At 45.6% G+C, this 16,195-nt stretch overlaps 1 protein-coding gene across 1 annotated transcript; it reads left to right on the top strand.

Moving 5' to 3' along the window:
* Window positions 1–11,191: 11,191 nt before the first annotated feature.
* Window positions 11,192–14,275, top strand: LOC308382637 (ependymin-like; the record flags this gene model as incomplete). Its single annotated transcript, XM_080861028.1, has 6 exons — window positions 11,192–11,273; window positions 11,645–11,679; window positions 11,937–12,071; window positions 12,322–12,508; window positions 13,667–13,751; window positions 14,149–14,275. 6 exons carry the CDS (start codon window positions 11,192–11,194, stop codon window positions 14,273–14,275), a joined length of 651 nt encoding a protein of 216 aa, XP_080717154.1.
* Between the last annotated feature and the right edge of the window lie 1,920 nt (window positions 14,276–16,195).

The following is a 16,195-nucleotide window of genomic DNA, read 5'->3' as shown; positions in this document are numbered from 1 at the left end:
TTTATAAACCTTGTGCAATGTTTGTGAAATTGCTTCACTCTATCTTGTGCTATGAGTGAGCCCGATAGCAATTGTTACTGAATAAATATGCTGATCTACAACTCCGGAGACCTGAGATAACTTGAGAGAATGTTCACCTTACATCCACTCCTTCATTACATCATGCTGTAAGCTGATAGAATTTACCTTTTCACCCCTCCAGTCATTGATCCATCTGTGTCATCTCCATGTTGGAAGTTGATGCCACGACCCTCTGACCAGTCACTCTTCATGGACACCCAAGTGGGCACAGGTGATGGAGGTCTCCCCTGATAGATTGGGCTGTGGTATAAAAAGCATACATTATTTCCTAGGGAGATGGCATGTTATACGTGTTGATTTGTAGTTATTCTACACCATGTTTTATTTTCATAATCTACATCTCCTATTTGTTTACATAGTACTCTGAGATGTGATGATCATCATAAGCTGTCACACAAGTGTCTCCATTTTATTGGCATTGGTTATTCTTTCCAGTCAAGCTTTGTGCCACAGCTATTCATTATAAGCTTTGATTAGTTACCCAGCCTCAAGTTAGTTTAATACATACTGTCACGACTTGACACCCTGTGTCACCAGTTGGGACCTCCGGGCCTCTAGAGGCCGCCAACTGGAGTTTTTACTTGTGCTGCCTGTGTTTTGTTTGTACATGTGCCATTGTTTACTTCCTGTGTCTTGTCCATGTGCTTCCTCCTGTTTGTGTATGTTGCCATGTGCTCCCTTGTTGTCTGTCTCCATCCCTCACCTGTTCCCTATATCACCCTGTTTGTTCGGCTTGATTTGTTTCACCTGTTTCTCGTTGTCCTCTGCTATTTAAGTTCAGTGTGTCCTGTGTCCTTTTTTGAGTCGTTACTCAATGTCAGTCCAAGTCTTGTGGTCCCAGTTTCTAGTAGCATGGTGAGAGATTCTGTTATATGTATTCCTTCTCTGCCTAGCTTCCTTGTTGTGTCTCTTTGCTGTTTTTTGAGTCTTGCCTATTTTGATCCCCTGTGAGTTTTTTGCCTTGGATCTTCTGTGCGTTAACCTTTTGGAAATAAATCCTGAGTTCAACTGTATCTGGTCTGCCATTGGATCCTTTCCTGCTAAACCCTGACACATACTGATGATCCAGGTTGTTCTTATTTCCAGTTAGGCTTTTATCATTGCAGAGCTTTGATTAGTTATCCAGCCTCTTGTTAGTCTACAATATTTAGGCCTACTGAATATCTTATGCGCTCTTTCTCCAAACTGGAACCTGATGAGTAGCGTAAAATCCTCCCTCAAGGAGATGCAGTTTGCTTGTCTTGTCACGTTCTTTATGCTGTTTGCTCTTAATTCACTCCTTCATTACATCATGCTGTAAGCTGATAGAATTTACCTTTTTACCCCTCCAGTCATTGATCCATCGGTGACATCTCCATGTTGGAAGTTGATGCCACGACCCTCTGACTAGTCACTCTTCATGGACACACAAGTGGGCGCAGGTGATGGAGGTCTCCCCTGATGCAATGGGCTCCTGTAAAGAACATTATGAATTCACAGTTTATATCAAATGTGTATTTCAAAATGTGTGTTCCTATGCTGAGTTAGAAAGAGAAAGGTATGAACATCACCAATCTCATGTTGTCACTCCCAGAGAGGGCATGCTTTACCTGAACTGTATGTGTCTTTGGATAAAAGGGAGAGCATGCTTTACCTGAATTGCAATGCAGTTTTATCAAAGTTACCTTGAAGAGGAGCCCTTCACCTTCCCTCCTTCTGAAAGTCTTGTTTTGGCTGCTGTTTCCTCCATCCTTACGGGAGGGCTGGTATCGTAAAATCCTCACTGTTGATCTAATCTGGCATCATTCATCATCTCTCAGACGTACTGACGAAGAAGGTACCAGAGTAAAAGGTTAGGTGAGATTTCCATCTCTCTCCATCCAGTAGCATTGGCAGTGTGAGCAGTAGCATAAAGTGTCAATACATTAGCATTCTTATGGATGGATTTGGATTTGCTAACTGGCCGATGTTTGAATAAAATGCTGTGAATATAACATATCAGCCACTGCATGCACCTGCTACCTGGGGATCGGAGCCTTTAAGGGACATCATGTAATTAAAGCAACACTTCAGATATCAGTCACAGGATTCTGTCTCTCTCTTTATCTTTCACACACACACACACACACACACACACTCATCTCTTTCTCTCTGTCTCTCTCTCTGTTTGTGTTTGCCAAAAGTGCCATTGCCAAGTGCCATACTTCTACTTGAGTAACGAATGTGACACTTTTGACACCACTGATTAGCAGTATGAGCAGTAGCATAAAGTTTCAATACACTCACAGGATTCTGTCTCTCTCTTTTTCTTACACACACACACACACACACACACACACAAAAACACACACACTCATATCTCTCTCTCTCTCTCTCTCTCTCTCTCTCTCTCTCTAGCTCTATCTCTATCTCTATCTCTGTCTCTGTCTCTCTCTCTCTCTCAACACATGGGGCAGTATCCCACCTTGGGGAGTATTTACCAAAAGTGTCATTTGGTGCTAAGTAAATAAAATAGAATTTAATTCTGCTGCCCCTCTTAGTAAGTCGTGGGGCTGTGCTGGCAGCACGGTGGCTCAGTGGTTAGCACTATCGCCTCATAGCAAGAAGGCCATGGGTTCCACTCCCGGTCGTTGCAGGTCCTTTCTGTGAGGAGTTTGCATGTCCCCCACTATCATTATAAAGACATACATCTCATCGTATGAATGTTAGTGGTGGTCGGAGGGGCCGTAGGCGCTGATTGGCAGCCACGCTTCTATCAGTCTGCCCCATGGCAGACGTGTCTACTGATGTAGCTTAGCACCACCGGTATGACTGTGTATGAATTACTACTGGACTCTGTAAAGCGACTTCGGGTATTTAGAGAAGCTTTATATAAGATTGAATGATTATGATTATTATGGATTTAAATACGCACTACATTTAAACACCTGTCTGATAAAACTGCCCCTACAGTGAAATACGCACTACATTTAAACACCTGTCTGATAAAATGGCCCTTACATTTAAATACGAACTACATTAAAACACCTGTCTGATAAAACTACCCCAACATTAAAGAACCTGGGGTCATAGGCACCAATGACGTGTATAATTATTTTTTTAAATATATCTCTTCGTGGAAGGTTTTGTTTCTATATCCGCTCTAAAGACAGAAATACGTCCTGAAGGCATTTAATTTTACCTTACTTAAAAAAACAATGTTTGCAAGAATAATAGTCAGTGTGCACCTAAAATTCAAAACAAAACTTTCAAGACATTTGGCCTATAAGACAACTACTGAAAACACAACATATTATTTTAGTAGAATAGTAGTGTGGATAGATGAATAACTGACCTGTTCACTATTTCGCCATTTTGTAGTATAACGTCCCCTGGGGATACAACCTTTTCTAAATAAATCAATCACGGCACGGATGTGGACTAGCCACACATCAGAACATGTTTCTCAAGATAAGACTCATGTTTCTATCAAACATAACCAAGCTTAAGGTTACAAATTGAGCGTAGCTAAAAGTAGATATCTTCTTCCTCCTGTGAAAATGGAGTCTGTAAAGTGAACTTTGATTATTTCTGCCCTTACCTTTATGTCAGACCTGTAAGGAGGAGCCCAGAGTGTCTAAGGCTAGCTTTACATGACAACGATCCGAACACAAACCGCAAAAGTGGCGTTGCGTTCCCACTTTTAATTTCGCGTTTAGACGAGAGTCTTTGGGTGGAAATCTGCATGCAGACGGTGACGCAAAAGTGTGTGAAATTGAACTTAACCGGTGTAGACGTGGAGGTACTGCAGGATGTATATGTGTCCATTCTATTCCACTATGGCTATTTTAACGCGATTGGGAGCTTATTTATGTATTCATTCACTTACATTTGCAGTGTTCGTGTACATTTACATTTAGTCATTTAAATTAGCAGACGCCTTTGGCCAAAGCGACGTAGGCTACAAGGGATAGAACAGTCTAGCTACGAGACCTAGTGTAATTAATGCGCCTTCTCTGTTCTGTTTTATCTGTGATTACTCGGCTTATTTGCTGAAATGACTCCTGGATAGATATCAAGGCAGCTTGAATCTCCGAGTAATGGAAATAATCCGACATGTTTGTTGTTGTTTGGCTGTACTGCACATGGATATGATGTCAACGCGTATGCGAGGATAGCCAGCGTGAGCAGCTCAGAGCACACTTTTGCGTTTTCAACCCTTTAGACGGGAACGCAACGGTGGAGCGTTTTAAAGATTTCCACTCTGGAGGGTGGGTTCATTTTTTTGCGTTTTTAAGTCCCCAAAACGCTGTCGCCATCTAAACGAAAGGCACATCTGATAAAATATTTTGTCGTTTTCACCCGGGAGCGTTGTCGTGTAAAGCCACCCTAAGGTGTAAAACTTGGTGGCGCTCTCTCTCTCTCTCTATCCCCCCCTCTCCCTCTCTCTGAGAAGCAGAACATGTGAGGCAGTGTGCAACCCTAGGGAGTGTTCACCTCAGATGGCCCCCTCTATCTCTACCTCTCTACCTGGCCCATGCAGATGGCCCCCTCTATCTCTACCTGGCCCATGCAGATGGCCCCCTCTATCTCTACCTGGCCCCAGCAGATGGCCCCCCTCTATCTCTACCTCTCTACCTGGCCCATGCAGATGGCCCCCTCTATCTCTACCTGGCCCATGCAGATGGCCCCCCTCTATCTCTACCTGGCCCATGCAGATGGCCCCCTCTATCTCTACCTGGCCCATGCAGATGGCCCCCTCTATCTCTACCTCTCTACCTGGCCCCAGCAGATGGCCCCCTCTATCTCTACCTCTCTACCTGGCCCATGCAGATGGCCCCCTCTATCTCTATCTCTCTACCTGGCCCATGCAGATGGCCCCCTCTATCTCTACCTGGCCCATGCAGATGGCCCCCTCTATCTCTACCTCTCTACCTGGCCCATGCAGATGGCCCCCTCTATCTCTACCTGGCCCATGCAGATGGCCCCCTCTATCTCTACCTCTCTACCTGGCCCATGCAGATGGCCCCCTCTATCTCTATCTCTCTACCTGGCCCATGCAGATGGCCCCCTCTATCTCTACCTGGCCCATGCAGATGGCCCCCTCTATCTCTACCTCTCTACCTGGCCCATGCAGATGGCCCCCTCTATCTCTACCTGGCCCATGCAGATGGCCCCCTCTATCTCTACCTGGCCCATGCAGATGGCCCCCTCTATCTCTACCTGGCCCATGCAGATGGCCCCCTCTATCTCTACCTCTCTACCTGGCCCCAGCAGATGGCCCCCTCTATCTCTATCTCTACCTGGCCCATGCAGATGGCCCCCTCTATCTCTACCTCTCTACCTGGCCCCAGCAGATGGCCCCCTCTATCTCTATCTCTACCTGGCCCATGCAGATGGCCCCCTCTATCTCTATCTCTCTACCTGGCCCATGCAGATGGCCCCCTCTATCTCTACCTGGCCCATGCAGATGGCCCCCTCTATCTCTACCTCTCTACCTGGCCCCAGCAGATGGCCCCCTCTATCTCTACCTCTCTACCTGGCCCCAGCAGATGGCCCCCCTCTATCTCTACCTGGCCCCAGCAGATGGCCCCCTCTATCTCTACCTCTCTACCTGGCCCATGCAGATGGCCCCCCTCTAGCTCTACCTCTCTACCTGGCCCACGCAGATGGCCCCCTCTATCTCTACCTGGCCCATGCAGATGGCCCCCTCTATCTCTACCTGGCCCATGCAGATGGCCCCCTCTATCTCTACCTGGCCCATGCAGATGGCCCCCTCTATCTCTACCTGGCCCATGCAGATGGCCCCCTCTATCTCTACCTGGCCCCAGCAGATGGCCCCCCTCTATCTCTACCTCTCTACCTGGCCCATGCAGATGGCCCCCTCTATCTCTACCTGGCCCATGCAGATGGCCCCCTCTATCTCTACCTGGCCCATGCAGATGGCCCCCTCTATCTCTATCTCTACCTGGCCCATGCAGATGGCCCCCTCTATCTCTATCTCTCTACCTGGCCCATGCAGATGGCCCCCTCTATCTCTACCTCTCTACCTGGCCCCAGCAGATGGCCCCCTCTATCTCTACCTCTCTACCTGGCCCATGCAGATGGCCCCCTCTATCTCTATCTCTCTACCTGGCCCATGCAGATGGCCCCCTCTATCTCTACCTCTCTACCTGGCCCCAGCAGATGGCCCCCTCTATCTCTACCTCTCTACCTGGCCCATGCAGATGGTCCCCTCTATCTCTACCTCTCTACCTGGCCCATGCAGATGGCCCCCTCTATCTCTACCTCTCTACCTGGCCCCAGCAGATGGTCCCCTCTATCTCTATCTCTCTACCTGTCCCATGCAGATGGTCCCCTCTATCTCTACCTCTCTACCTGGCCCATGCAGATGGCCCCCCTCTATCTCTACCTCTCTACCTGGCCCATGCAGATGGCCCCCTCTATCTCTACCTGGCCCATGCAGATGGCCCCCTCTATCTCTACCTCTCTACCTGGCCCATGCAGATGGCCCCCTCTATCTCTACCTCTCTACCTGGCCCCAGCAGATGGTCCCCTCTATCTCTACCTCTCTACCTGGCCTGCTCCATGCAGATGGCCCCCCTCTATCTCTACCTCTCTACCTGGCCCATGCAGATGGCCCCCTCTATCTCTACCTCTCTACCTGGCCCCAGCAGATGGTCCCCTCTATCTCTACCTCTCTACCTGGCCCATGCAGATGGCCCCCTCTATCTCTACCTCTCTACCTGGCCCATGCAGATGGCCCCCTCTATCTCTACCTGGCCCATGCAGATGGCCCCCTCTATATCTACCTCTCTACCTGGCCCATGCAGATGGCCCCTCTATCTCTACCTCTCTACCTGGCCCCAGCAGATGGCCCCCTCTATCTCTACCTCTCTACCTGGCCCATGCAGATGGTCCCCTCTATCTCTACCTCTCTACCTGGCCCATGCAGATGGCCCCCTCTATCTCTACCTCTCTACCTGGCCCCAGCAGATGGTCCCCTCTATCTCTACCTCTCTACCTGGCCCATGCAGATGGCCCCCTCTATCTCTACCTCTCTACCTGGCCCATGCAGATGGCCCCCTCTATCTCTATCTCTCTACCTGGCCCATGCAGATGGCCCCCTCTATCTCTACCTCTCTACCTGGCCCCAGCAGATGGCCCCCTCTATCTCTACCTCTCTACCTGGCCCATGCAGATGGTCCCCTCTATCTCTACCTCTCTACCTGGCCCATGCAGATGGCCCCCTCTATCTCTACCTCTCTACCTGGCCCCAGCAGATGGTCCCCTCTATCTCTACCTCTCTACCTGGCCCATGCAGATGGCCCCCTCTATCTCTACCTCTCTACCTGGCCCATGCAGATGGTCCCCTCTATCTCTACCTCTCTACCTGGCCCATGCAGATGGCCCCCTCTATCTCTACCTCTCTACCTGGCCCCAGCAGATGGCCCCCTCTATCTCTACCTCTCTACCTGGCCCATGCAGATGGTCCCCTCTATCTCTACCTCTCTACCTGGCCCATGCAGATGGCCCCCTCTATCTCTACCTCTCTACCTGGCCCCAGCAGATGGTCCCCTCTATCTCTACCTCTCTACCTGGCCCATGCAGATGGCCCCTCTATCTCTACCTCTCTACCTGGCCCCAGCAGATGGTCCCCTCTATCTCTACCTCTCTACCTGGCCTGCTCCATGCAGATGACCCCCCTCTATCTCTACCTCTCTACCTGGCCCATGCAGATGGCCCCCTCTATCTCTAACTCTGTACCGGGCCCATGCAGATGGCCCCCTCTATCTCTACCTGGCCCATGCAGATGGCCCCCTCTATCTCTACCTCTCTACCTGGCCCATGCAGATGGCCCCCTCTATCTCTACCTCTCTACCTGGCCCCAGCAGATGGCCCCCTCTATCTCTACCTCTCTACCTGGCCCATGCAGATGGTCCCCTCTATCTCTATCTCTCTACCTGGCCCATGCAGATGGTCCCCTCTATCTCTACCTCTCTACCTGGCCCATGCAGATGGCCCCCTCTATCTCTACCTCTCTACCTGGCCCATGCAGATGGCCCCCTCTATCTCTACCTCTCTACCTGGCCCCAGCAGATGGTCCCCTCTATCTCTACCTCTCTACCTGGCCCATGCAGATGGCCCCCTCTATCTCTATCTCTCTACCTGGCCCATGCAGATGGCCCCCTCTATCTCTACCTCTCTACCTGGCCCCAGCAGATGGCCCCCTCTATCTCTACCTCTCTACCTGGCCCATGCAGATGGTCCCCTCTATCTCTACCTCTCTACCTGGCCCATGCAGATGGCCCCCTCTATCTCTACCTCTCTACCTGGCCCCAGCAGATGGTCCCCTCTATCTCTACCTCTCTACCTGGCCCATGCAGATGGCCCCCTCTATCTCTACCTCTCTACCTGGCCCCAGCAGATGGTCCCCTCTATCTCTACCTCTCTACCTGGCCTGCTCCATGCAGATGGCCCCCCTCTATCTCTACCTCTCTACCTGGCCCATGCAGATGGCCCCCTCTATCTCTAACTCTGTACCGGGCCCATGCAGATGGCCCCCTCTATCTCTACCTGGCCCATGCAGATGGCCCCCTCTATCTCTACCTCTCTACCTGGCCCATGCAGATGGACCCTCTATCTCTACCTGGCCCATGCAGATGGCCCCCTCTATCTCTACCTCTCTACCTGGCCCATGCAGATGGCCCCCTCTATCTCTACCTCTACCTCTACTTCTGGGCTCTGTAAAGCGCCTTAAGACCATTGTATTGTTTTGGCACTATATAAATTAAATTGATTTGGATTAAATTGGATTAAATTGAATTACGTTCCCCTCTTAGTAAGTCAAGAGCCTCTGTTGCCCCCACATTTAAATACAAAGTTCATCTAAACACCGGTCTCACAAAACTGCCCCTATATTTAAATACCTACTACATTTAAACACAGGTCTCACAAAACTGCCCCTATATTTAAATACCTAGTACATCTAAACACCGGTCTAACCGAACTGCCCCTATATTTAAATACCTACTACATTTAAACACCGGTCTCACAAAACTGCCCCCATATTTAAATACCTACTAAATTTAAACACCGGTCTCACAAAGCTGCATAAATGACAGGACCTAAGCACCAATCAGATGTATACAATAACCAAGAATAATTGTCAGTATAACGTTAAATTCAAAGCACAACTTTCAAACAAACCAAATGGAACAGTACAGTTCTGGAATGTTGTTAGAGGCACAATCTTACAACAACTAACGCACACCGTATGAGTAATTGTGACTAGAAGATGGCCATTTGTGTTTTTACAATCGGAAGATTCCCATCCTGCCTTACAATATAAGTAAACGGGAGTAAACTGGCCCCCCTTTATCAAGACAGGAATATCTCAAAACCGGGGTGCTCCTCCTTTGAATAAGAATTCCCTCAAAGCCAAATGATACTCTCAAGTCTGTTTAAGCATTGAAGCATTCCAAGATATCAGAGCATAAGACATATTTATTTTGCCTTTATGACTAATAAACTAAACTAATTAAGGGATCATTAATGGACGAGGCGGAGGCAAAGAACTTCACAACGGAATTCATTGCGTTTACACCACTTGGCAAAATGAGAGAATATGTTTATTTAGTTCATTCATTAGCTTGCCTGACTGCACACTCTTATACAGTATATACAGCTTATATGGGTGGGCCTCTCCTTGAAGGAGGTGAGAAAGATGTGTGAGAACTGAATAAAAGAGTTGACCTAAGTGCCACTTGACTATTATCATTACCTCAACACACACAGTAGACCTCGTGCATATGTGAAGGTCAGGTGATATCAATCATGTGACAGTGACACAATACTCACTCATGTGACTCTTGTGAGGCTTTCAACTGTCCACACATACACACACACACACACACACACACACACACACACACACACACACACACACACACACACACACACACACACACACACACACACAATTACAAGACCTTGAGGTTATTGCCTAAAGCAGTTAAATGTTGCCAGGGGTTACCTTTGGGAGAATGATGTCATGTGTCCTATTTAGACGGTCTTGTACTCCAGAGGTTCTGATTTGAGAGTAATTTCATAAGAAAGGGAATTGAATGTTTTCAAGGATAGGGTCTTTTGAATGATCTGATTTGAGAGTAATTTCATAAGAAAGGGAATTGAATGTTTTCAAGGATAGGGTCTTTTGAATGATCTGATTTGAGAGTAATTTCATGAGAAGTGGAATTGAATGTTTTCAAGGATAGGGTCTTGTGAATGATCAGAGAGCATTTAAGCCACGTGTTTAATAGCAACAGAGTAAGACACTGTTGTGTTCACCGTGTTATGGAAAAATAGCTATGCACCCTGTGTGTTTGGGGGAGGATGAGAATGAATCATGTAATGGGATAACTTTGCACTTCTTTAAACCATACTAGACAAGGTGAATTAACAAATAATGTGGACAAATAAATATTAATATACTGCAAGGCAGATGTTCCTGATGTGAGTAATCTGATGGACAAACATTCTGAACATAAATGTGTTTTATAGTTTCATTCCTCATATTTTTATGACCACACAGAGTAAAGTAACTTCAATGCTGAGTTGAAGAGTTTATTTCTTAAGTTTTTATATCATTGTTATTTATATTTTATTTTCAAGTGTTTATTGTACAGCTACAATAACCTGAGAGAGACAAGGAAACCACCCTACAGCACAAGGGAGAAACATAGCCTCATATTCAGTAGTTGCACAGTTTATTTCCATCGTTTGGTGTCCTATGATAGTATTATACACATACAATAAACTGAGATGCCAAAAAACAAATAAATGTGGGAACTCAAAGAGAATGATCAATCATCAGCCTTACTTTACAATAAAACGCTTCTAGGGTCAAGGTTCGTGTGGGAAGACTGACAAAGGGAAAACCTGCCAATGTGACACTCTGGAAGGGACTTGGACTGTATAAATAAGAAAGTAAGAGGGAGGACAGGTGTCAGAGATTGGCTGCCGGTGTCCCTGTGTCATTGTTTACCCTGTAGTGCTGCGAGCCGAGCAGGAGAGAGCCAGACAGCTGAGGCAGAGGGGAGAGATCTGTGTGGTGTGAAAGTGTTCTGAATCAAGTTTAAGGGTTTAAACCATGCAGGCGGTATTCTGGATTACAGTGGGGGCGATGTGCCTGGCTACAGGCTTCAGCATGCCACGGAAACCCCAGCGTTGCCGTAAGTGTTCAAATGGAGAGTGTTAGTCAGTGAGCGAGAGTCTGTGTGAGGAAGTGTGTGAGAGAGAGGAGTGAGAATGTGTGTGTGAGAGAGTTAGATGAGTGAGAATGAGTGTGTGTGTGTGTGAGAGAGAGAGAGGGTGTGTGTGTGAGGAAGTGTGTGAGTGAGAGGTGTGTGTATGTGTGTGTGTATGTGTGTGTGTTTGTGTGTGTGTGTGTGTCTGATATAGAGACTTAGAGGAGTGAAAATGAGTGTGTGTGTGCGTGTGTATGCATGTACATTTGTGTATGAGTCTTTCTGTGGTGTGCATTTCAATTTTTGAGACTCACTATTCCAGTTAATGAAATACTTTTATTCCTGTCGTTGTGAAGAGGCTCCACATCTCTACACTGGAAGGTTAACTATGGTAAGCTTCACAATCTTCACATAATACCAAACCGTAAAACCCCATTTCATTATCTGTGTTTGATTATATAGATACTTCTTTGGGTGTAAGATATGAGTTTTATTTGGATTTAAAAAAAAGTAGAACTGATTGAAATACATATGAACCCCTTTCCCTAAAGGTGTTCAATGTACATCAATGTAGTTGCAAAGTTATGACCATAAACAATAAAAAGTGATTTGCCGTCATTTCCCTTCCGCCCAACCCATCCTCTACAGGGAACCCAGAATGAACAGTGGTGGATTGTTACAAAGTATTATTATGATGCCTTTAACCAGCGCATCCATGTGGAAGAAGAAGGAACTTTTAACAATGCAAGCTTCACCTACAACGCTCTATTGCTCTATCAAGAGGTAGGCTACCTAAACCCATCTATACAAGCAAACACTCAAACAAATGCAAACTGCACACCGCACCACTCACAAACACAAAAGTGCACACACACACACAAACAATCACGTATACACCCCCACCACACACACACACACACACACACACACACACACACACACTCTATTTTGCTAACCATCTCCCTTCTGTAACCCACATTGAAAAGCGATCTTATATAAATCCACATTATCTTTTGCGCTTCACATTGTAAAGGGCCTCATGTACGAGATCTACCACCACAACAAAACCTGTGTGAAGAAGGCCCTGCAGTCTGACTTCCACACAATGGAGGTTCCTAAGGGGGCCGTCTTTGTGAATCAGGTGGTTCTGGGAACCTCCTCCAGCCCTGGACAAGGCCTCCTGGTCAACAGCTGGTTGGGAGACATGCCTGACAGGCAAGGTGAGACAAGATCTGGCCCTGCCTGGTGTTGATCCTTTCGTTGTGCCTTTGACCTTTCATTGATCTTTGCCCTTGTGTTAATCTACATATGACTAATATAACTGAACTGAGGTGATAAGGCAGATTAAGACCTGTATCAAATCAGGACTTTTACTTTGTCTTAGGACTTACATGACCTGTTTAGAGCGGCACTGACATTACTGGTTTCCATGTGATATTGAAAGCCGTATTCTAGTGAAGGAGTGGCAAGGCTGCATGTTTAAGCGCTTTGCCTGAGCCTGTGCACAGCACAATCTCAAAGATGAGAAAATCATCAGTCAATGCATTAAATAGTAAACTATGAATATAATAATAGTATATTATATTAGTATATATAATAGTAAAATATGAATTTGTTCACAGAATCTGAGAGTGTTACGGTTTTGAGTGTTGAGAAATTACTGAAATAATCTTGAAACATGGCACCAAAATCGCTTAAAAAGCCCTGACTGCAATGGCATTTGATTCTTACCCTACATTTTCATATTGGTGCACATTGGTTACTTTATTGAGTATTTCTCTACAGAACTTGATGCCCTGTTCACACTATCTACACAGATGCTGTATCAAGTCTGGTTACACATAGATTTGTAGTGTAGATTTGTGTCCTGCACGATAATCCAAATCAGACATGCTAGTTATTTAGCAAATATTTAGCTTTAGTACCTGACACTTCTGTCCTTTTCAGAGTGGCATGACACCTGACACATATCTGATCTGTGCCACTTATAAGACAAAAACTCAAATTGAAATGGGCCACATTTACCATGCAGTGTAAACACGACCTCTGTGTTTTAAATACCATGCAGTGTAAACACGACCTCTGTGTTTTAAATACCATGCAGTGTAAACACAACCTCTGTGTTTTAAATACCCTGCAGTGTAAACACGACCTCTGTGTTTTAAATACCCTGCAGTGTAAACACAACCTCTGTGTTTTAAATATAGTGACTGTCTTTCTGTACCAAACCAATACTGTAGTAAGGCTACGGCATAAATGAAAGTAAGAAAAAAGGAACACATTTTCAAATAAAAAACATTATTTCCTCAAGCGACACTGAAGAGAGGCTCCCTTTTCCCTTTTCCCCTCGTTTCTAATTTTCTCTCTTTTCTCTCTAGACAACATGGTGTCCTTCACTGAGTTTGGTTGCCTGCCCGTCTCTGCTTTTTTCAAGTACAAGAACATGGGATGGGTCAGTTTGAGGTCAGTGAAAATCAGAGGTTGTTTTCTACATTTGTTAAAGGTGCAGTCTGCAATTCTAATCCAATCTAATCTACATCCAACACACGGTCCTTTAACTGTCCATTTTGCGTGTGCACTCAAGCAATCTCTGGTGTTCATACACAGTCCTGGGAAACAAACAAAAGCAAAGGACCAAGACATACACAATTCTAGCCAATCAACATGTTGTTTCCTGATCAAGACGGGGCTCAAATATCAACAACCTTTCGCCAGAATCGCAGACAGCTTCTTCAGCACACTGACCATGTTTCTAGCTGTGTAACAGAGGTCCCCATTTCAACCCAAAGTGAGCGTTCTACAGCATCTCAAATGTCTTTAAACACTAATCCTTCATTTGTCTGCATCTTCTTTTCCACAGCTACTACGACAACGTCCTTGGTGTGGAGGACCCCAATGTGTTCATTCCACCACCATTTTGCATGGACGCCAAGATGGAGGCGAACGAAGATGGAAAAGTGTCTGACTTTTTCTCCCTCTTCCACTGAACTTGGTGTGGATTCTTTTTTCATGTACTTGATCAACTTCTCATTCTGATCATATATCTGATTGTAGCAGAGGTGAGATGCAATAACTGAGACATGCCTTTTAAAGTTAAGAATGAGACCGTTTATCACAGCATGCAAATATACTTCTTAAACCAAGCTGTGGAAACAAGAAACATCTTGAACTATGACATTATTAACCTGAATAATTTGCTTTTCATAGAGGTGTAGCCTAATTAGATTTTGCTCTGCTCACCTAGCTTGAGAAGGTGATTCAAGTAGGCCATCTCTTAATGCTGCAAAGAATATCTGCTCAGTTCCACTATAAAGCCCCAGATACCTCTCCTGGGGAAACTCATGTGATGTTGTACTGATGCACTCTGTAGCTTGACATCTCTTGTGCCTTTTCAAAAGTGGGATTTTTACATTGCTATTTCCTCTATGTTTTTTATATCAAAGGAATAACAATAAAAAAAAAAAAATACACATGGCTCTGTCAGTCACTCCACAAGTGATGTATGAGCTATAATAATAATAATAATGATAAACTTTATTTGTAAAGCACCTTTCATGCAAAACAATGCAGCTCAAGGTGCTTAATAGCAAAGAGATAGAGTTCAAAGCATACCACCTGTCCTAGCTGAGGGGATGTATGAGGCTCAGGAAGAAAAGACATACGTGTCTTTTACGCAATACAGACAACAGGGCTTATGTAGTTGACACTGAATCTGAGTCACCTGAATCCTGACACTGTAGATGCTATTTTATTCCTGCATAGTGCTAAGACAAATTCTAAATAGAACGAAGGTTAGGCATATCAGCAGAGGTATATTTTGTTTACATTAGGATGGCTACGTTTATAGCTTGCGTTTTGGGCGCACCACAATGCCAAGAAGTTTGTCGCGACTGTAATGGCATATTTCATTGTGGGGGTGATTGATAGCTTAAGGCTTACGAGACACGGTGTTTTCCGATGTTTTATTGAGTCCTCTCTGTCTCTATCACACACACACACACACACACACACACACAAACGGAAGCAAAAAAGGTTTAAATTAAGTGACATCCCTCAAATGTCGCGTCTTCCGCAAACCTGCAAGCTATGAGTCAGCTGTCAGTATTGGAAGAAGCCTTAACGTCTCGAAGATGAAACTGCTTGGGTTATTTTGTTTCATTAGGCTATTAGTTATATTTTAAAACAGCCAGTCAGTCATTGTAGTCTACCACTCGTGGAATAAGGAATTTCAAATAGATGATGGAGTGAACTTTCTAGCCTCTAACTTTCTAGCCTCCTGTCACCGTCTCCCCCCAGTCACGCACCGACTCCCCCATGACACATCGGCCTGATTTGACACGCCTTTTTCTAAGCCGAACGATCGTGATAAACCACCTCTCTCGAAAGCTTCAGACGATCGGCGGAAAAACGAAAAGTTCACATCTAGACCCCTTATACATGAGGCAATTGTAACACGTTCGCGAGTTTCTATCGTGGTAGACGTGATGTAACAGCTTTACATTGACGCATGTATAAGGGGCTACTGATGTAGGCAGTTTATGTGTGTGATTATGTTTGTTAGTGGATGGCAAAGCCTGCCCAAACTGAAGACTGAGGCCATCTAGTGGCCACACTCTGAAGATGCCGTTTGTGTTAGAGATGACAATGTATTACAGAAGTCCATGAGCAGCAGAGCATTCCTTTCGTATTGTGGAGTCGGTTTAAATGTTTGAGGTGGTGGTCTGCAGTAGCCCTCCGACTTTCAGTGCAAACAGCTATTTTTCTTATTTACTTTTTGACTTATCTAATTATGGTGTCAGCAGATATCATTACACTATGTGGTGTATGGTGCATAGAACATGGGGACCCGTTACAGTACAATAGGGTATGGTGTGTCAGGGTGAACTGGGTTTAAGATCAGTTCATAT

This window comes from Sprattus sprattus (assembly GCF_963457725.1).
Source record: "Sprattus sprattus genome assembly, contig: scaffold_53, whole genome shotgun sequence".
Classification (NCBI taxonomy): domain Eukaryota; kingdom Metazoa; phylum Chordata; class Actinopteri; order Clupeiformes; family Clupeidae; genus Sprattus; species Sprattus sprattus.
Note: the sequence above shows the minus strand (reverse complement) of the source record. Positions and strands in the feature narration are given on the sequence as shown.